Consider the following 17,500-nt stretch of genomic DNA (forward strand, 5'->3'; position numbering starts at 1 on the left):
GGTCATTCGAAGCTTTCTATCGTCAGTCGAATTCTGTCGAATATTACCCGGATCCTCCAAGTAGATTTTCGCTTCTTTTTTAAAAATAAAGAAACATATCGTCAGTCGACTTCCTGATCATCCCTGCAGTTTCGGCTTCCTTCAAGTCTTCCACAGGCTCCTATATCCCATTCCACCGATGTTATTAGATTGGATTTGTTTTTGAATAGAGAACACGGTGGAGCATATTATTATTATTATTATTATTATTATTATTATTATTATTATTATTATTATTATTATTATTATTATTATTATTCATCATCATCATCATCATCATCATCATCATCATCATCTATCTAGTTATACTGCGTCTCTTTGACTTTTTAATAGTGTGGTTTGAGGAAGGCTTGTTTGATAATTCTGGAGGGGCCAAATGATTATGTAAATTACCATCTGCAAGATGCCATCTGTCCCCAACGTTTTGACCCTATCACCTTGATTCTTTCTGCTTGGATGTGTCAACAATATTTGTGAGATTAGCATCATTAGCATTTCAGATATGTTTGGCTAACCTAAAATATCGTTAAACAACATAGCGTGACTTAACATAATTCTTTAGTTGTTGTTTATTATGTTTATACCGCGTCGAGGTCACATTCGTTGCTGAGATTGTTATTAGTGTTGTGGTTGTTGTTGCTGTTGTTTTTATTGTTACTGATGTTACATCTCAGATCAGCTATAACCGATTACTTGCAAACCCCTAACCACAGTTCGCCTTTAGTAAAGAAGAGTTATTTTCAAAGTCGATGTAGTTAAGAAATTCGCATCGCAATTGTAATGTTCTGGGTTCGGTCTCAATATGCGGTACATTGGAAAGAAAAGTATCTTCATCTACGGCTTAGGTTCGGTTAACGCCTTAAGAAGAGTGAATTGATACCCTCTGTCTTATTTTTTTCTTGTTTTAGTCATTGGACTGCGGCCAAGCTGGGGCAACACCTTGAAGGCTTTTGTAGTACTTATGCTTTTTTTAAAAAGTCTGATGTTTTTTTTAACGATTACTTTCGTTCTATTACAAAGGCATAAACAAACAAACACCGGTTGTCAAACGGTGGGGAAGGACTAACACAGATGCAAAATAGTCGCACACACACACACACACGCACGCAAAATTCATTCACAAGGAAACAGCCGAACCGGGCTTTTCGCGATATCCTTAAAGCCAGGAACTGTATATATATAAATTAGAGAAAAACCACTATTATGCATGTATGTATGTATGTATGGCACCAAGCAAGTATGGTTTTAGAAGCTGCATGGAAAGGTGGGTCGGTGAGAATTGGTTGTACTGTCCTTTACCCTCTTGGCTTGTATACAAACATGCATACATGCATACATACATATAAAGATACATGCTACAAGCATACACACACCACACACACACACACACACACACACACAAGTATATATAATATATTTATATATATTATATTATTATATATATATATATATATATATACTATGTACTTTGATACTTTGTATAGGTTTCGGCCATTATTGGCCCAGCGCCATGTCTAACTTAATAGCACCACCTGGTGAGGTCTTTCAAGTCAGAATTTGGGCACTATGGCCCCACTCAAGTAGAGAGTTATTGTTTACAGAGACATATCCGGTGTAGGGGGTTTTATCCGGGATTTCTTGAAGGAATCTGTCCAAAGACTTCTTGAACCCTATAGGGTCAGTTTCTGTTTTAATGTTTTTGGTGTAATGTTAAAGTAAAAAAGAGCGGGGCCAATTGAGGTGAAATAATTGTGCCGTATTGTTGTTATGAGATGAGAGTGCGATTTTTGTTTGGGCGGATGGCACGGGGCCCAAGCCTTGGATGTACCTTAAAGGTGATGCCAACATCATTTGGGCAATGCTGATGGAATATTTTCCACATCATGCAGATGATGTAGTCGCTCACGACGAACGTTGGAGAGAATAGAGTTTTAGCTTTCCAGTCGACCCCAATAGTCGAGGCCTGTCATGCCATCTATCTTTTTTGTGATTGCCCCCTTTGAGGTGCTTCAACTTTTATGATACCTTGTATTGTGTGGGGAGACCACAGTGGACAACAGTATTCAAGGTGGGGTCGGGCAGAAGTGGAGAAGAGAAGGATAATGGTGTGGATATCTCTCGACTGGAAAGTTCTGAGATCCAGGAACACATTCTGCGGGCCATGTCAACTTGTGTTTTATATGAGTGGCCCAGCTTATGTTTGTTGTCCACAATTACTCCCAATTACTCCCAATATATATATATATATATTTATATATATTTATACATAATATTTGTGTATGAATAATGTATATATGTGTGTGTGTGTATATGTATGTATGTATAATGTATGTATTATATAATATATATTTATATATATATATATTTGTGTGTGGTGTGTGTGTGTGTGTGTATAATCGTTTGTTTTTACTGTGTTATTCGCTTTGTTCTGTCTTTTACTGTCTTTACTTTTACTGTTGTTACGTTCTTGTTTTGTTCTTACTGTCCTGTTTCTTGTTACCAATTTTACCCATCCGCAAAAAATCCCAAATTTTATTTAATTTGCTTTGCAGGAAGGACTGTTTCAACGAAGTCACGTGTTGTCCTTACCTTTTAAACGCAGAGTAGACGAAACAGGGACAACTGAAGAAGGGGACTATTCCTTGTGTTGTATCTCTTGTACTCTGTTTATTTTCGTTGTTTGAAAAAAAGTTCGTTTCCATGTTTTTGTTTTCATGTTTTCGTTTCTCATTGTGTTCAACGTTTTTTTGGTGTCCCTGTACCCATATATACACGTATATATACATATAGATGTAGGTATGTACATATATGTATGTATATATCCATATATTTATATATTATTTATATTATAATATATATGTATATGTATGTGTGTGTGTCCGTATGTGTGTGTGTGTGTGCTTGGTATTTGAATTTACGATTTCCAGTACACAGACTAAAACGAGCAGGGATGTTTTCCTCGGTCGTTAGCTTGAAATATTCCTGATATAATATCTCAGTAAAGATAAAGAATACAGACTTAAGTAGATATATAGAAGACTTTAATGTAATTAAAATCTCTCCAAACTCGCTCATTAAATTCTAAATGTATTTGTTTTGCCACAGTGGTTTATAATAATTAGGCAGACGAGACTTTTCAATGGTAATTGACTTTATTTCGGAGACCAAAAACTAGCTTTGGAAACTGAATACGAAATTTCCGGCGGACATTTTAACAACTTGGTCGTTTGCCATTTTGACATCACACACACACACACACACACACACACACACACACACACACACACACACACACACACACACACACACAGACACAGACACACAGACACACAGACACACAGACACACAGCACACACACAGACACACACACACACACACACACACACGCGTATGCACATATGTAATGATTTCCTATTCAATAATACTCATTTCTGCTATAGGCACAAGGTGTGAAATTTCAGGGGAGGTGAAAGTCGAGCACATCGATCCCAGTACCTGACTGGTACTTATTTTATCGACCTCGAAAGGATGAAAGGCAAAGTCGACCTCGGCGGAATTTGAACTCAGAATGTAAAGACGAACGAAATGCCGCTAAGCATTTTCCCCTGCGTTCTAACGATTCTTATTTCTTTATTACCCACCAGGGGCCAAACACAGAGGGGACAAACAAGGACAGACAAACGAATTACGTCGATTATATCGACCCCAGCGCGTAACTGGTACTTAATTTATCGATCCCGAAAGATGAAAGGCAAAGTCGACCTCGGCGGAATTTGAACTCAGAACGTAGCGGCAGACGAAATACCTATTTCTATACTACCCAGAAGGGGCTAAACACAGAGAGGACAAACAAGGACAGACAAACGGATTAAGTCGATTATATCGACCTCAGTGTGTAACTGGTACTTATTCAACCGACCCCGAAAGGATGAAAGGCAAAGTCGACCTGGACGGAATTTGAACTCAGAACGTAGCGGCTGACGAAATACCGCTAAGCATTTCGCCAGGCGTGCTAACGCTTCTTATTTCTTTACTGCCCACAAGGGGCTACACAGAGCGGAAAACAAGGACAGACAAACAAGGACAGACAAACAGATTAAGTCGATTATATCGACCCCAGTGCGTAACTGGTACTTATTTAATGCAGTGCAATCATGAGATAGAGAATAGGAAGCCAAACAAAGTCTTAATTGAGAAAGAGCACAAACTATGCTGGGTCATATATATAACATGCCCAGCTGACAACAAGGTATGCGATAAGGAAGAAAGAAAAGTTGAGAAATATGACAGGTTAGCTTGGGAAGTTAAGAATGTTACGATCGAGAAGGTAAATCACAATGACCTTTTTGTGTGCACAGTTTGCCTTTCTTTTGCCGGGCCCAAATCCCATTGCGAACCCATGGAAAACGAACCCCCAACAACTATGCTGCCTATATGTCTGCGCCGACCTTTCAATGCAATATATGCCAGAAGGTTTACAAATCTAATGGAGGTCTCGAAAGACATTTTAAGATCCACAAAGACCAGAACTTATTTGTAGCTGTTGGTGGTCCAAATCGGATCTGCAATCTATGTGGGTTCTTTTCAAAACATTGTCTGGTTTAAAAATCTATATCAGATACCATGATGGTTGTAAGGTGTAAGTACATGAGGTCGTCAAACTCTACATAAGGAGTAGACAACCATCATGTATGTATGTATGTATGTATGTATGTATGTATGTATGTATGTATGTATGTATGTATGTATGTATGCATGCATGTATGTATGTATGCATGTATGTATGTATGCATGATGTATGTAGAAGTGGCTGTGTGGTAAGTAGCTTGCTTACCAACCACATGGTTCCGGGTTCAGTCCCACTGCGTGGCACCTTGGGCAAGTGTCTTCTACTATAGTCTTGGACCGACCAAAGCCTTGTGAGTGGATTTGGTAGACGAAAACTGAAAGAAGCCCTTTATATATATGTATATATATATATGTATGTGCATGTATATGTTTGTGTGTCTGTGTTTGTCCCCCCCCCCACAACATCACTTGACAACCGATGCTGGTGTGTTTACGTCCCGGTGTGTTTACGGTTCGGCAAAAGAGACCGATAGATTAAGTACTAGGCTTACAAAGAATAAGTCCTGGGGTCGATTTGCTCGACTAAAGGCGGTGTTCCAGCATGGCCGCAGTCAAATGACTGAAACAAGTAAAAGAGTAAAAAGAGAGTAAAGAGTACGTATGTATGTATGTATGTATGTATGTATGTATGTATGTATGTATGTATTTATGTATGTATGTATTTATGTATGTAAGCATGTATGTAAGTATGTCATTATTCAGTTTTATTTTAAGATTCCTTGCCAGTAGAGCAACAGTCTGTTTCTAATATATATCCAAGACTCCTTCATTAGCATTTCACCACCATCAACAATATATGTTTGCATGTATGTGTGTATTTGTGCAGTATTTGGAGTCAGTACATGTGCAGATTTGCATACTTTGTTTTATGTATGTATTCTCATGCAATTAGCTGCATGTCTAGACATGCGCATATATATCTAAGTGAGAAACTCCAGGAAAATTTTTCAGATTTTTACAATTCTAGTAATGGTTTGGATCTGTAGCTTTCTCCAATAATTACAGGTATAAACCTGAACTTGTTATCTGAGTAGAGTACCTGTAGAATTTCTCAATAGTTCAGCGTAGGTATTTTCTTTTTCTCTGATCTGTCTGTCTGTTTGTCTATATGTACGTATTAAATAATAGGTGTTTTTATCTAATAAATGCATTTCATTGTCATTTGTTTGGATATGTATTTAAGGTTAGAGTTCGGGTTATCGTAAGTCGGAAAGCGGCGGCTGAGAACTGAACAGAAAAAAAGAAGACAAATAAGAAAACAGAGAGAAAGACTCCTCTCACCCAGAAGAATGAAAGAAAGAGGGATATGGTATGTGTGTGTGTGTTTGTAACCGTGTTTAGGCACATACGTTAAGGACTTTTATCTCGTCATGGTAAAACTCCATCGAATTCGGGTGGTTCTCGATTTGCTCGTATTACACAATACGTAAGTTCAACGAAGAATGTGAAGAATTTAGCGATATGCCCTTACATACATATATTGCATTAATCAAGAGACATATACCTTAACCATTTGTATCTCCGAAGCATTTTCATAAATTTGCCCTAAACGTCCATGTTTGTTTTCAGACTTTTAGTTAGCCTCTGTTTCATACGTTCTGAGAAATATAACGCTTTCCTTTCCCAAGCTCTAAGTCACTCTAGTGGTTGAAAATTTGGCGATGTCAATTGTATATAATTCATGGAGGCCAGGAATATATGTCCTGTGTATTATATGTGATGTATAGCACAGACATAGGGTTAACAAGAAGCATTGTTCCCTGCTAATGTCTCTAAAACCCTTTAACCCTTTGCTTGTTCAAACCGTTTCCATAAGTTTGCCCTAAATCTCTATACTTGTTTGCAATCTTTTAAGCTAGCCTTTGTTTCATCTGAGTTATATAAAGTAACTCTCGTGTTTGAAAAAAATTTGAGAATGTGTATCATATACGATACTCTTTTACTCTTTTACTCTTTTACTTGTTTCAGTCATTTGACTGCGGCCATGCTGGAGCACCGCCTTTAGTCGAGCAAATCGACCCCGGGACTTATTCTTTGTAAGCCCAGTACTTATTATATCGGTCTCTTTTGCCGAACCGCTAAGTGACGGGGACGTAAACACACCAGCATTGGTTGTCAAGCAATGCTAGGGGGAACAAACAGACAAGATCACACAGACACACACCACACACACACACACAACACACACACACAACACACACACACACATACATATATACGACAGGCTTCTTTCAGTTTCCGTCTACCAAATCCACTCACAAGGCATTGGTCGGCCCGGGGCTATAGCAGAAGACACTTGCCCAAGATGCCACGCAGTGGGACTGAACCCGGAACCATGTGGTTGGTTAGCAAGCTACTTACCACACAGCCACTCCTGCGCCTATAGATGCCAGGGAAATATGTCGTATGTATCACATGGGACACACGGAACACACGGACAAGTTTCTTTTGCAGAACTTGAGTACACCACCATCTCGGTACTGAGTAGCTATCCCACAGACTTTGGCGTCCCCTTCGTTATATCATTCTACATCAACTACATTAATTATGATTTCTACAGACAAAGAAGACGGAGATCCTGTTTTTTTTTACTTTTCTTTTCTTTCTTTTCCTATCCCTTTTTGCATTAACCTTCTTTGCGTTTTTCTTCCCTGTTTTTCTCACGTTTTCTCATCCTGGTTTTCAATTAGCTCTGACAGTATGCACTGACCCTGAAAGATTGTTTGGAAACACATTACATCTATAAACTACTAAAACTTTGAGACTGCTTGCTTGCGTGCTTGTCTGTAATTTAGTACAGCCAAACCGGTGCATAATGGGAAAATACTATGAAAGTAAGTTACCCTTGAAATGTGACCAGAAACAGTATAAAACAAGTTTCGCGTAAACCGGACCACAGATTCCCGACATACGCGGTTTTTGGGGGTTTGTTTCCACAAATATAAGCAGTGAAACCTAAAGTTATTGTCCTTTACTGTGAATATTTGGATAGCTTTGTTTGCGTGCTTGCTTGCGTGCGTTCTTGTCTGTAATCTAGCTTAGCCAAGCCAGCACATAATGGGAAAATACTCTAAAAGTAATGTACCACTGAAATGTGAATACAAACGAAATAAAACAAGTTTCGCGTAAATCGGACCACGGGTTCCTGAGATACACGGTTTTTTCTGGTACCTTGAATTACTGGTTTGCCAGAACTTGAACACCCTATGATATCCCTGTCTACTGGCCTACAGAATACTCTGGAAAGGTACGATCTAGATGACCGATTGTATTTAAATGCGCCAAAGTGGACTTCCACATTGGCCCATTTGGGAAATCCAGTCGGCATCTCCCAGGCAGTTGGAAACGTACGAGGCTTTTGCAATCCTTCTTTCAGCTAGAGCTGCACAATCCAAACGTGCATCCAAGGTGGTGTTTCTATCTTTCGCTAGCACTAAAGAACGGGATGTCCCGAGGAAAACATATTGACGACTGATGAAATATGGTCACTTCGCCTTTATTGAAGTGTAGACAGTTACTAGTCTGCAGGTACCTTTACTACTGTTCACGTCAAGGACAGTTTCCTTACCGTCCAGGTCGAGGAAGAACAACCGTATCTCGAAGTCTTGGCATTTCCGAAGCCGTGCCACTAGAGTTCTCAATGTCTTGTGAGAAACGCTCTCTCATTTCTCTATATTTATCTATTGGCAGCCATGCCGTTTTTAGGTTATCCGGGACTTTCATTAAACTTTTATTGAAAGCCGTTCCCACCGTCTCTATGTCTCTTCTTTGTGCTATGTAAGACCTCGGTATTTTATTTTCCTTTCTTACTGACACAAAGTTTGATATAAGTGCGATTGTTGTAAATGTAGCTTTGTAGCAAGATAGTGTTGTTGTTCTGGTTGTTGGGTTTGTGTCTTAGCTGGTTTTTCTCTTGTTTCACACATATGGTATCTTGGTCTTCTGTCCCCTTGAATTATTCGCAGTTCCACTCCATTCAAAAGGGATATGAAGACTGAGACATTTTCCAAATGTTCGGGCTTTAGCGGGTCTTAAACCAGTTCTTCCGCACTTTTCTCTTCACATCCAGTAGAGTGTCGCTCTCCTTCAACACTACACAGGCTAAGACCCACTAGAGAGAGACTTGCTCCACCGTTTTTCTTCCCAAATAAGTGGGAGAAGATTGCGATGTCATCACTGCAGTAGGAGACCACTGAATGTTGTACAGGAAGGTCTCAGTTTTAAACAGGACTTCGACTTCGCTGAAGTTGATGATGATGATGATAAAGATGAAGATGATGAACAACAACAAGGTAAACCAAAGTCAAAGTAATTTCCTTGGAGGAACGAACAATAACGAAATGTGTGAAATAAAATTTCTTTTAGAGTAATAATTAAAATTAAAAAAAAACAACAACATACAAACGAAATAATTTAAAATAGAAAGAGAAATGATTCCAAATATTTTTTTTTCCACAAATAATAACAGATTTAAAAATAAAAGTTCAAAAATTAAAATCCACTTCCGAGCACGCATTTATACACATCAGTAAACACGTCCCAGGCATAATTACATTTGCATACGCACATGCGCACATACGTATACACGCGCGTACCCGCACACATATACACACAAATGGAAATAATCATCTTTATTTGTTAATGAGTTGGTAATTAAAAAAAAAAAATGTCGAATCGATTTTGTATCCAATGAGGGTATATTTCAAATAACAGCAGCAGCAGCAGCAGCAACAACAACAACGGCAATAAAACTGCCACCACTGTCTCATTGTCACTACCGGCGCTACCACTACAATCTTCACCACCACCACCACCACCACCACCACCACCACCACCACCGCCGCCGCCGCCGCCACCACCACCACCACCACCACCACTACTGCCTCCGTCACTGCTGGCTCTGTCACTGCTGCCTCTGCCACCACACCTATGCCACCGCCGTCTCCAACCACCGTCTCCACCGCCGTCTCCTCCGCCGTCTCAACCGCCGTCTCCGCCGCCGTTTCCACCCCCGTCTCTGCTGCCGCCTTCACCGTCGCCTTCACTGCCACCTCCACCGCCGCCTTCACCGTCGCCTTCACTGCCGCCTTCACCGCCGCCTTCACCGCCGCCTTCACCGCCGCCTTCACCGCCGCCTTCACCGCCGCCTTCACCGCCGCCTTCACCGCCGCCTTCACCGCCGCCTTCACCGCCGCCTTCACCGTCGCCTTCACCGCCGCCTCCACCGCCGCCTTCACCGCCGCCTTCACCGCCGCCTTCACCGTCGCCTCCACCGCCGCCTTCACCGTCGCCTCCACCGCCGCCTTCACCGTCGCCTTCACTGCCACCTCCACCGCCGCCTTCACCGTCGCCTTCACTGGCCCACCCTTCACCGCCGCCTTCACCGCCGCCTTCACCGCCGCCTTCACCGCCGCCTTCACCGCCGCCTTCACCGCCGCCTTCACCGCCGCCTTCACCGCCGCCTTCACCGCCGCCTTCACCGCCGCCTTCACCGCCGCCTCCACCGCCGCCTTCACCGCCGCCTCACCGCCGCCTCCACCGCGCCCCTCCACCGCCGCCTCCACCGCCGCCTCCACCGCCGCCTTCACCGCCGCCTTCACCGCCGCCTTCACCGCCGCCTTCACCGCCGCCTTCACCGCCGCCTTCACCGCCGCCTTCACTGCCACCTCCACCGCCGCCTTCACCGCCGCCTTCACCGCCGCCTTCACCGCCGCCTTCACCGCCGCCTTCACCGCCGCCTTCACCGCCGCCTTCACCGCCGCCTTCACCGCCGCCTTCACCACCGCCTTCACCGCCGCCTTCACCGCCGCCTCCACCGCCGCCGCCGCCACTTCCATCATCATCATCATCATCATCATCATCAACCGCAACAACAACAATGTAGCTTCTATATCATTAAGGCGGCGAGCTGGCAGATACGTTAGCACGCCGGGCAAAATGCTTAGCAGTATTTCGTCTGCCGTTTCGTTCTAAGTTCAAATTCCGCCGAGGCCGACTTTGCCTTTCATCCTTTCGTGGTCGATAAATTAAGTACCAGTTACGTACTGGGGTCGAGTAAACGACTTAATCTGTTTGTCTGTCCTTTGTCCCCTCTCTGTGTAACCCCTTGTGGGCAGTAAAGACTTACATCATCATCATCATCATCATCATCATCAACCACAACGACAACCACAATGTAGCTTCTATGTGGGTGCTCCAACTTCCAGGAATAACAGATTTTTAGTGTCGGCTGACTTGTTATATGTCCATCAAGTTAGGGAATGAACTAAAGCAAATGCTCTTATAGAACTGCAACAATTTCAAAAATGACCGCGGAAATCTTGCGTTCCAGTTTAGATAAAATGACCCAATCAACTTTCGCTTTCACAACAGCTTAGAGGAAAAAGAAAGTAGAAGGACAAAAGACAATTAATACTTAGTCAAGGAGTTTTATGTCTGTGTATATACATAGATACAGGTAGAAAGACAGACAGATAGAAAGACACAAACACAGATATATTTATATTTATACACACACACATATATAGATATATACATAGAGATATATATATGTATACATACCCACACACAGACGCACAGATACAGACACAAAAAACACACATATAAACATATACATAAAACATAATGTAAGGACACATCCGCATACACACACATATATATACACACATATATATATATAGATCATATAGATACATACATAGACCCAGACACACACACACACACACGAAGACAGACACACTCACACACACATATATATATATATATACACTTACACATATACACACACATATATATATACACACACATATATATACACATATACACACATACATTCATATATACATATATACACATAGATACATATATACATATACACAGCTGGATTGTGAAGTTACCCATCTCAGTACATTTTCTTCGCATATGGTTCTTCTTTAGTATATGTTTCATGGTTACACTTCAAGAGGTTTTAAGTCAGGGGTATTAATCCGAGTTGTGGGTGCTATGTTTGTATCAGTTATGTGTGGTTTAGATTGTGGTATGTAAATGTGTATCTAGCTGTATGCAAGTACCTGGGTAATCGTTCCGTAAATCTGTATGATGCGCTCCTTTGTTAACAATATTGAGAGTGACTCCTCGGAACATAGTTGGCATTTCCGGGATAATGTGTTATAGGGACTCTCATGTCTGATTATGGACCAGGTGAGGTCGTATTTTACCTTCTCTTCCTTGAGCCTCCAGATAAAATTAGCCAGTGATGTTACATGCCGTTTAAGGATTTTTTTCGAAAGCTGGCAAAATAGTTGTGATATCGATTTTTGAAAATATCAGCCGATGCACCGATATATACGTAGGGGCTCCCTCTAGTGTTTACTGTGCACTTATACACCACATTTCTGGTCATACATTGATTGTCCAAGGGATATTTGGATCTGTCTCTGCATGAGCATAATTGGTCGGTTTTTTTTTTGCTTGCTTGTGTGTAGCGAACACTGGACGAATTGGTTACATTCAGTATATTCGTGGTCATGGTTATCCTATTATTATTTTTACTATTTTTGGGTGTGTTTGTGTTGTTTGAATTTTTGCTATCTATCTATCTATCTATCTATCTATCTATCTATCTATCTATCTATCTATCTATCTATCTATCTATCTATCTACATGTGTATGTATGTGTATGTGTGTGTCAATGTGTTTGTGTGTGCGTGTGTGTGAGTCTTTGTATCGGTGTTTGTTATCTACCACCGCTTGACAACTGGTGATGGTTTGTTTAGTGGTTCAGCACCACCCCCTCGCCAATACAATGAGTACCAGGCTCAAAAACAAAACTAGTACTGGGGTCGATTCGTTCGACTAAAATTCTTCAAGACGGCGCTCCAGCATGGCCGCAGTGTAATGATTGAATCAAAGAAATTTAAAAATGATAAAAGATAAGATAAACTACACCAACCAGTAAAAAAACAAGAAGCTCAGTTGAAGCAGAAATATTCGTCTTTCGTTAAAAGCACAAAGGCAGAAATTGTTTTTTGATGATAGTAGTGGTAGGAGATAAAGGATGAAAGGGGGAAGTCGATCTCGGCTGAATTTGAGCTCAGAACGAAAAGACGGACGAAATGCTGTTAAGCATTTTGTTCGTCGTGCTAACGATTCTGTCCGCTCACTACCTTGACAAAAAAAAAAAAAAAGAGAACAAAACGAATTGAATGAAGCAACAACTACTACAACAGCGTATGGCCTGAACTAGGAATCGAAACCACAATTTTATGATCATGAGTCCAACAACCTAGGTACTAATCCACGCGCCTCCGGACGGAATGACTTACCAGGATATAAATAACATTAATGCCTATCTTATCTTCGAAATGATTCTTTCTCTTCCTTCTTAATTTATCTGTTACGTAGGATACGTTTTCCTAATTTCTAATATTCTAATCTGTTGCACCTAACGTCATTCGGTTTAATTGCTTATTTAATTGGAGTTACTTTAACTGTAGTAAACCTAATATTTCTTCAAAGGAGGAATATCAAGTTACTATAATAATTAACTTATAAAGCGAATAGTTGGTTTATAAATTCTAGTGGTCAGGATTCTTGGCTTTCACCCAGGTTATCCGGGTTCGATTCCCGGCATGGCACCGTACATTTTCCTGTAACTTAGCAGTTCGGCAAAAGAAAACCGATAGAATAAGTACCAAGCTTTAAAAAAGTACAGGGGTCGATTTGTTCAACTAAAATTCTTTAAGGGGTGCCCAGGCATGACCACAGTCTAATGACTGAAACGGGCAAGAGAATCCTTTCTACTACAGGCATAACTGGTACTTAGTTTATCGACCCCGAAAGAATGAAAGGCAAAGTTGACCTCGGCGGAATTTGAACTCCGTACGTAGCGGCAGACGACGTACCTATTTCTATTTCTTTACTACCCACAAGGGGCTAAACATAGAGAGGACAAACAAGGACAGACAAACGGATTAAGTCGATAATATTGACGCCAGTGCGTAACTGGTACTTATTTAATCGACCCCGAAAGGATGAAAGGCAAAGTCGACCTCGGCGGAATTAGAACTCAGAACGTAACGGCAGACGAAATACCCATTTCTTTACTACTCACAAGGGGCTAAACACAGAGAGGACAAACAAGGACAGACAAACGGATTAAGTCGATTCTATCGACCCCAGTGCGGCAGACGTAATACGGCTACGCATTTCGCCCGGCGTGCTAACGTTTCTGCCAGCTCGCCACCTTCAAAAAGGGTAGAAGAATAAAAGAACACAATTACAATGCACCCAGTTGGCCTTTCTCTGCTCCCCACCTAATTATTTTAAATATCTACCTTGGCCAGTAAATAAAGCTATCAGAAAACAGTAAACCTCGACTAAGCTGTGTTCTCACGGACTTACTCCAACGCTTGATAACATCTTGATCTCTCAGAACTGTGCATTTGATAAGTACACAACAAACCAAGGAAAGTAACTTGATATGTCTCTTATCTACAATCCCACTTCCACAAGTTATGCTTGTATGAGAAACTGAAAAAATCTACCACAATTATTTTTAAACACTGAAGAGAATGATTGAGGGGTTGGTAACTGTTCCATGAATTACCTGTTTAATTGATTATGCATGCTTGTCATTGTATGGCGTGGAAACAGTTTTTCAAGCCATTCAAAATGTTCGTAAGTGAATAAAGTTGTGTCAGGATATAATTCTTCATTCTTTGTTTTATATGTACACACGCACATACACATGCATATATACGACTATATACGTACATAAATACATACACATACATGCATGTCATTGTACATGTATGTAAATACACACACACACACATACATACATACATATATATATAATATATATATATATATATATATATATAATATATATATATATATAATATATATAAATATATGCATATATACATATTGGTCGAGAAAGGCCACGGGGTATAGCAGTTTGATGCTACTATTTAGCGACAACAATTACTTAAAAAATACCGCTTGGTGAACAAGAAATATTGGTGATTTGCGGTGCTGTGTTCATGGAGGTTAATTTACCACTGTGACCTTCGTGCAGGTGGTGCTAGATGTGTCTGGTACTAAGGAGGTATATCCGGGCTGTCGGCGGCCAGTGGTTCGAAATTTATCAGAAGTGTGTACTTCTGGTGACAGCAATACGATATCTCATATTTTTTGTTGATGGCTACTGCGGGTTGGTTGATGATATGCAGTTTTTTTTTGCGGAGGCACAGCTGGAAATTAGGGGTGCCGAGTGAATACAGTGGCGCCCTGTCTATAATAGTCCACTTGATGCTGGGTGTTTCGTCTCGGAGTTCACGAAGTCTCCAGAGAAAGCGCGACAGGGAAGTTGAGTTCTCTCTGTCTCTGGATCTAAATGAATGCAAGTGCTGGGAGTATCTTCTCTTGAAGTCATTGCCTGTCATGCTCGAACAGTGCTTAGTAATGACATCAGATGGTGTAAGGGTGGCTCTGTATGCTACTGCCCTTGAGAGGCAGGTTCATCCTAGAGGGCAGGTGGTAGGGTTTCGGAAGTTGCAGGTTGGGGTTGGAGGCTGTGTGGATGCGTTTTACGTCCGTTGATGCGTGCGATGTTAGATGCGATGCTGTCTAAGCAGGAGTAGCTTCCCTTGACATTATAGGGGTTGAAGAGTTTGTAATACTTATGGCCTTTGGGGAAATGTTTCTTTCAGGAAGCCCCTGGCTACGTTGGTAGAAACCTCTAGGTTATATGGAGGGCTATACCAGATTATTTTCCTGTTCCTAATTCTCTTGGGATGAGGAAAGGGGTTCGTCCACATACGTGAGCTTCTCAGAAAATCTGCTCCTAACCAAATCATCGTTGTAGTGGTGGGCGGCCCTATTAAAGATCTCCATGTTGGTTGAGAGTTTTGACTCCCGTTTGCTAATACCTGAAACCAGGTTTCTAATTACAGTGGGGGTGGGGTTGTGCTCTTGCAGATATATACCTATTTCTTTATTACCCATAAGGGGATAAACATAGAGGGGACAAACAAGGACAGACATAGGTATTAAGTCAATTACATCGACCCCAGTGCATAACTGGTACTTAATTTATCGACCCCGAAAGGATGAAAGGCAAAGTCGACCTCGGCGGAATTTGAACTCAGAACGTAAAGACAGACGAAATACCGCTAAGTATTTCGCCCGGCGCGCTAACGTTTCTGCCAGCTATTGAGATTTTATAACTTTCTACCTTGTTTAATGTAAACATATTGTCACTGAATACGATACAATCAGACAGCTTGCTAAGCATTTCGCCTGGCATGCTAACATTTCTGCCAGCTCACCACCTTATATCTTGCGGATATATACCGTTTCTTCATTATGCTTCATGTAGAGGTAGTATTTGCCCATGTTCAGGTCTAAGGTTATGTCCAAAAAATCGAATATATGTTGGTAGTAACCCTCATGGACAGGCCGAACTCTTTGAATATTTTTATCAAGTCCTTCCTGAACCTGTCTATGGCGTGGCCATTCATATGGCTTGAGATAGCCAGGCCATCATCCCTATAGATGGCCGACCTATGTAGGTGGTTACGTCTCTTGAGGGTATCCAAAATGTATAACCCGACGAGATCGGCGATTTCAGCCCCGTCAAAGCTCCCCATAGAGACATCAAACAATGGATCGCCTTCTTTCTTCACCCAGAAGGAATCGTCATGGATCACAATTGACTTTCTAACATTCACGATGATTCTGATATCAAGATCACTCATGTTGGCGTATTGCTCAGCAAAAGCCAGGGCCTTCAGGAGGAAAAGCTTAGATATGGATGAGTAGAAGTCAATCATGTCGAACTGGGTGAATTTGCAGACTGATTTATTCTCGATACCGCGGAACCAGTCTATCACAGCTGCGCTGGAGTTCCATTGAGTCAACCCTGCAGCCCTTCTGATGTCAGAGTTGATAGTATCAAGAATTCGCTTGCTAATGATACCTATCTCGCTTTTAGAGGGGTTGATCAACCTGCATTTGGGGTTGGGATGGAAATTTGGCTTATGGTCTTTAAGTGTAATATGGTGGTGGGGATAGAGGTCGTGTGTGGGGTCTTTATATTTTTGTGTGTCTTTGTATCTGGATGTTTCGTCTCGGAGTTAACGAAGTCTCGAGAGAAAGCGCGACAGGGAAGTGGAGTTCTCTCTGCCTCTGGATCTAAATGAATGCAAGTGCTGGTAGTATCTTCTCTTGAAGTCATAGCCTGTCATGCACGAACGGTGCTTAGTAATGACATCAGATGGTGTAAGGTTGGCTCTGTTTGCTACTGCCCTTGAGAGGCAGGTACATCGCTTGAAAACCGATATTGATGTGTTTATGTCCCCGAAACTTAGCGGTTCGGCAAAGCGACCGATAGAATAAGTACTAGGTTTGCAAAGAATAGGTCCCGGGGTTGATTTATTCGGCTAAAACTCTTTAAGGCGCTGCTGTAGTATGGTCGCAGTCAAATGACAGAAACGTGTAAAAGAATATATGGATATATGTATGTTTTATGCTTGTGTATGTGTGTGTTTTGTAAGTACATATGAGAGTGTGCCAGGTCACTTTTGGTGCTGTTGGTAAATATGTAACCCAGCACAACCTGTTGTCTGGTCGGTTCGTCGGCGACTAAACTGGCAATCCTACCAAGCCTGATTGATGAGGAGGGGCGGTTTTCGTTGGACACTTGGCACGATGAGAAACAAAAACTGTCAAAGGGCGAATGAATTCAGTAGAGTCAACGGCCATCTAACAGCTGTGAGTGCGTAGGGTACTCTAGTCTTTATTTAGACATATCTCAAGAAGGAAAACT

At 41.5% G+C, this 17,500-nt stretch overlaps 2 protein-coding genes across 2 annotated transcripts in view; one reads left to right on the top strand and one right to left on the bottom strand.

The window, feature by feature from the left end:
* Positions 1–8,334, bottom strand: part of LOC115221804 (sodium- and chloride-dependent glycine transporter 1-like) — a 41,749-nt gene extending 33,415 nt beyond the window's left edge. Inside the window, exon 1 of the mRNA XM_029792038.2 lies at positions 8,237–8,334. Within this exon, the coding sequence (XP_029647898.2) occupies positions 8,237–8,334 (98 nt within the window). The remainder of the gene's footprint in view (positions 1–8,236) is intronic.
* Positions 8,335–8,425: 91 nt separating this feature from the next.
* On the top strand, positions 8,426–11,712 carry LOC115221622 (vegetative cell wall protein gp1-like). The gene is made up of 3 exons (XM_036510973.1): positions 8,426–8,445; positions 9,382–10,210; positions 11,605–11,712. The coding sequence occupies exons 1-3, from the start codon at positions 8,426–8,428 to the stop codon at positions 11,710–11,712; spliced, it is 957 nt and encodes a 318-aa protein (XP_036366866.1).
* Positions 11,713–17,500: the final 5,788 nt, after the last annotated feature.

Source organism: Octopus sinensis, linkage group LG18, assembly GCF_006345805.1.
Source record: "Octopus sinensis linkage group LG18, ASM634580v1, whole genome shotgun sequence".
Lineage (NCBI taxonomy): Eukaryota > Metazoa > Mollusca > Cephalopoda > Octopoda > Octopodidae > Octopus > Octopus sinensis.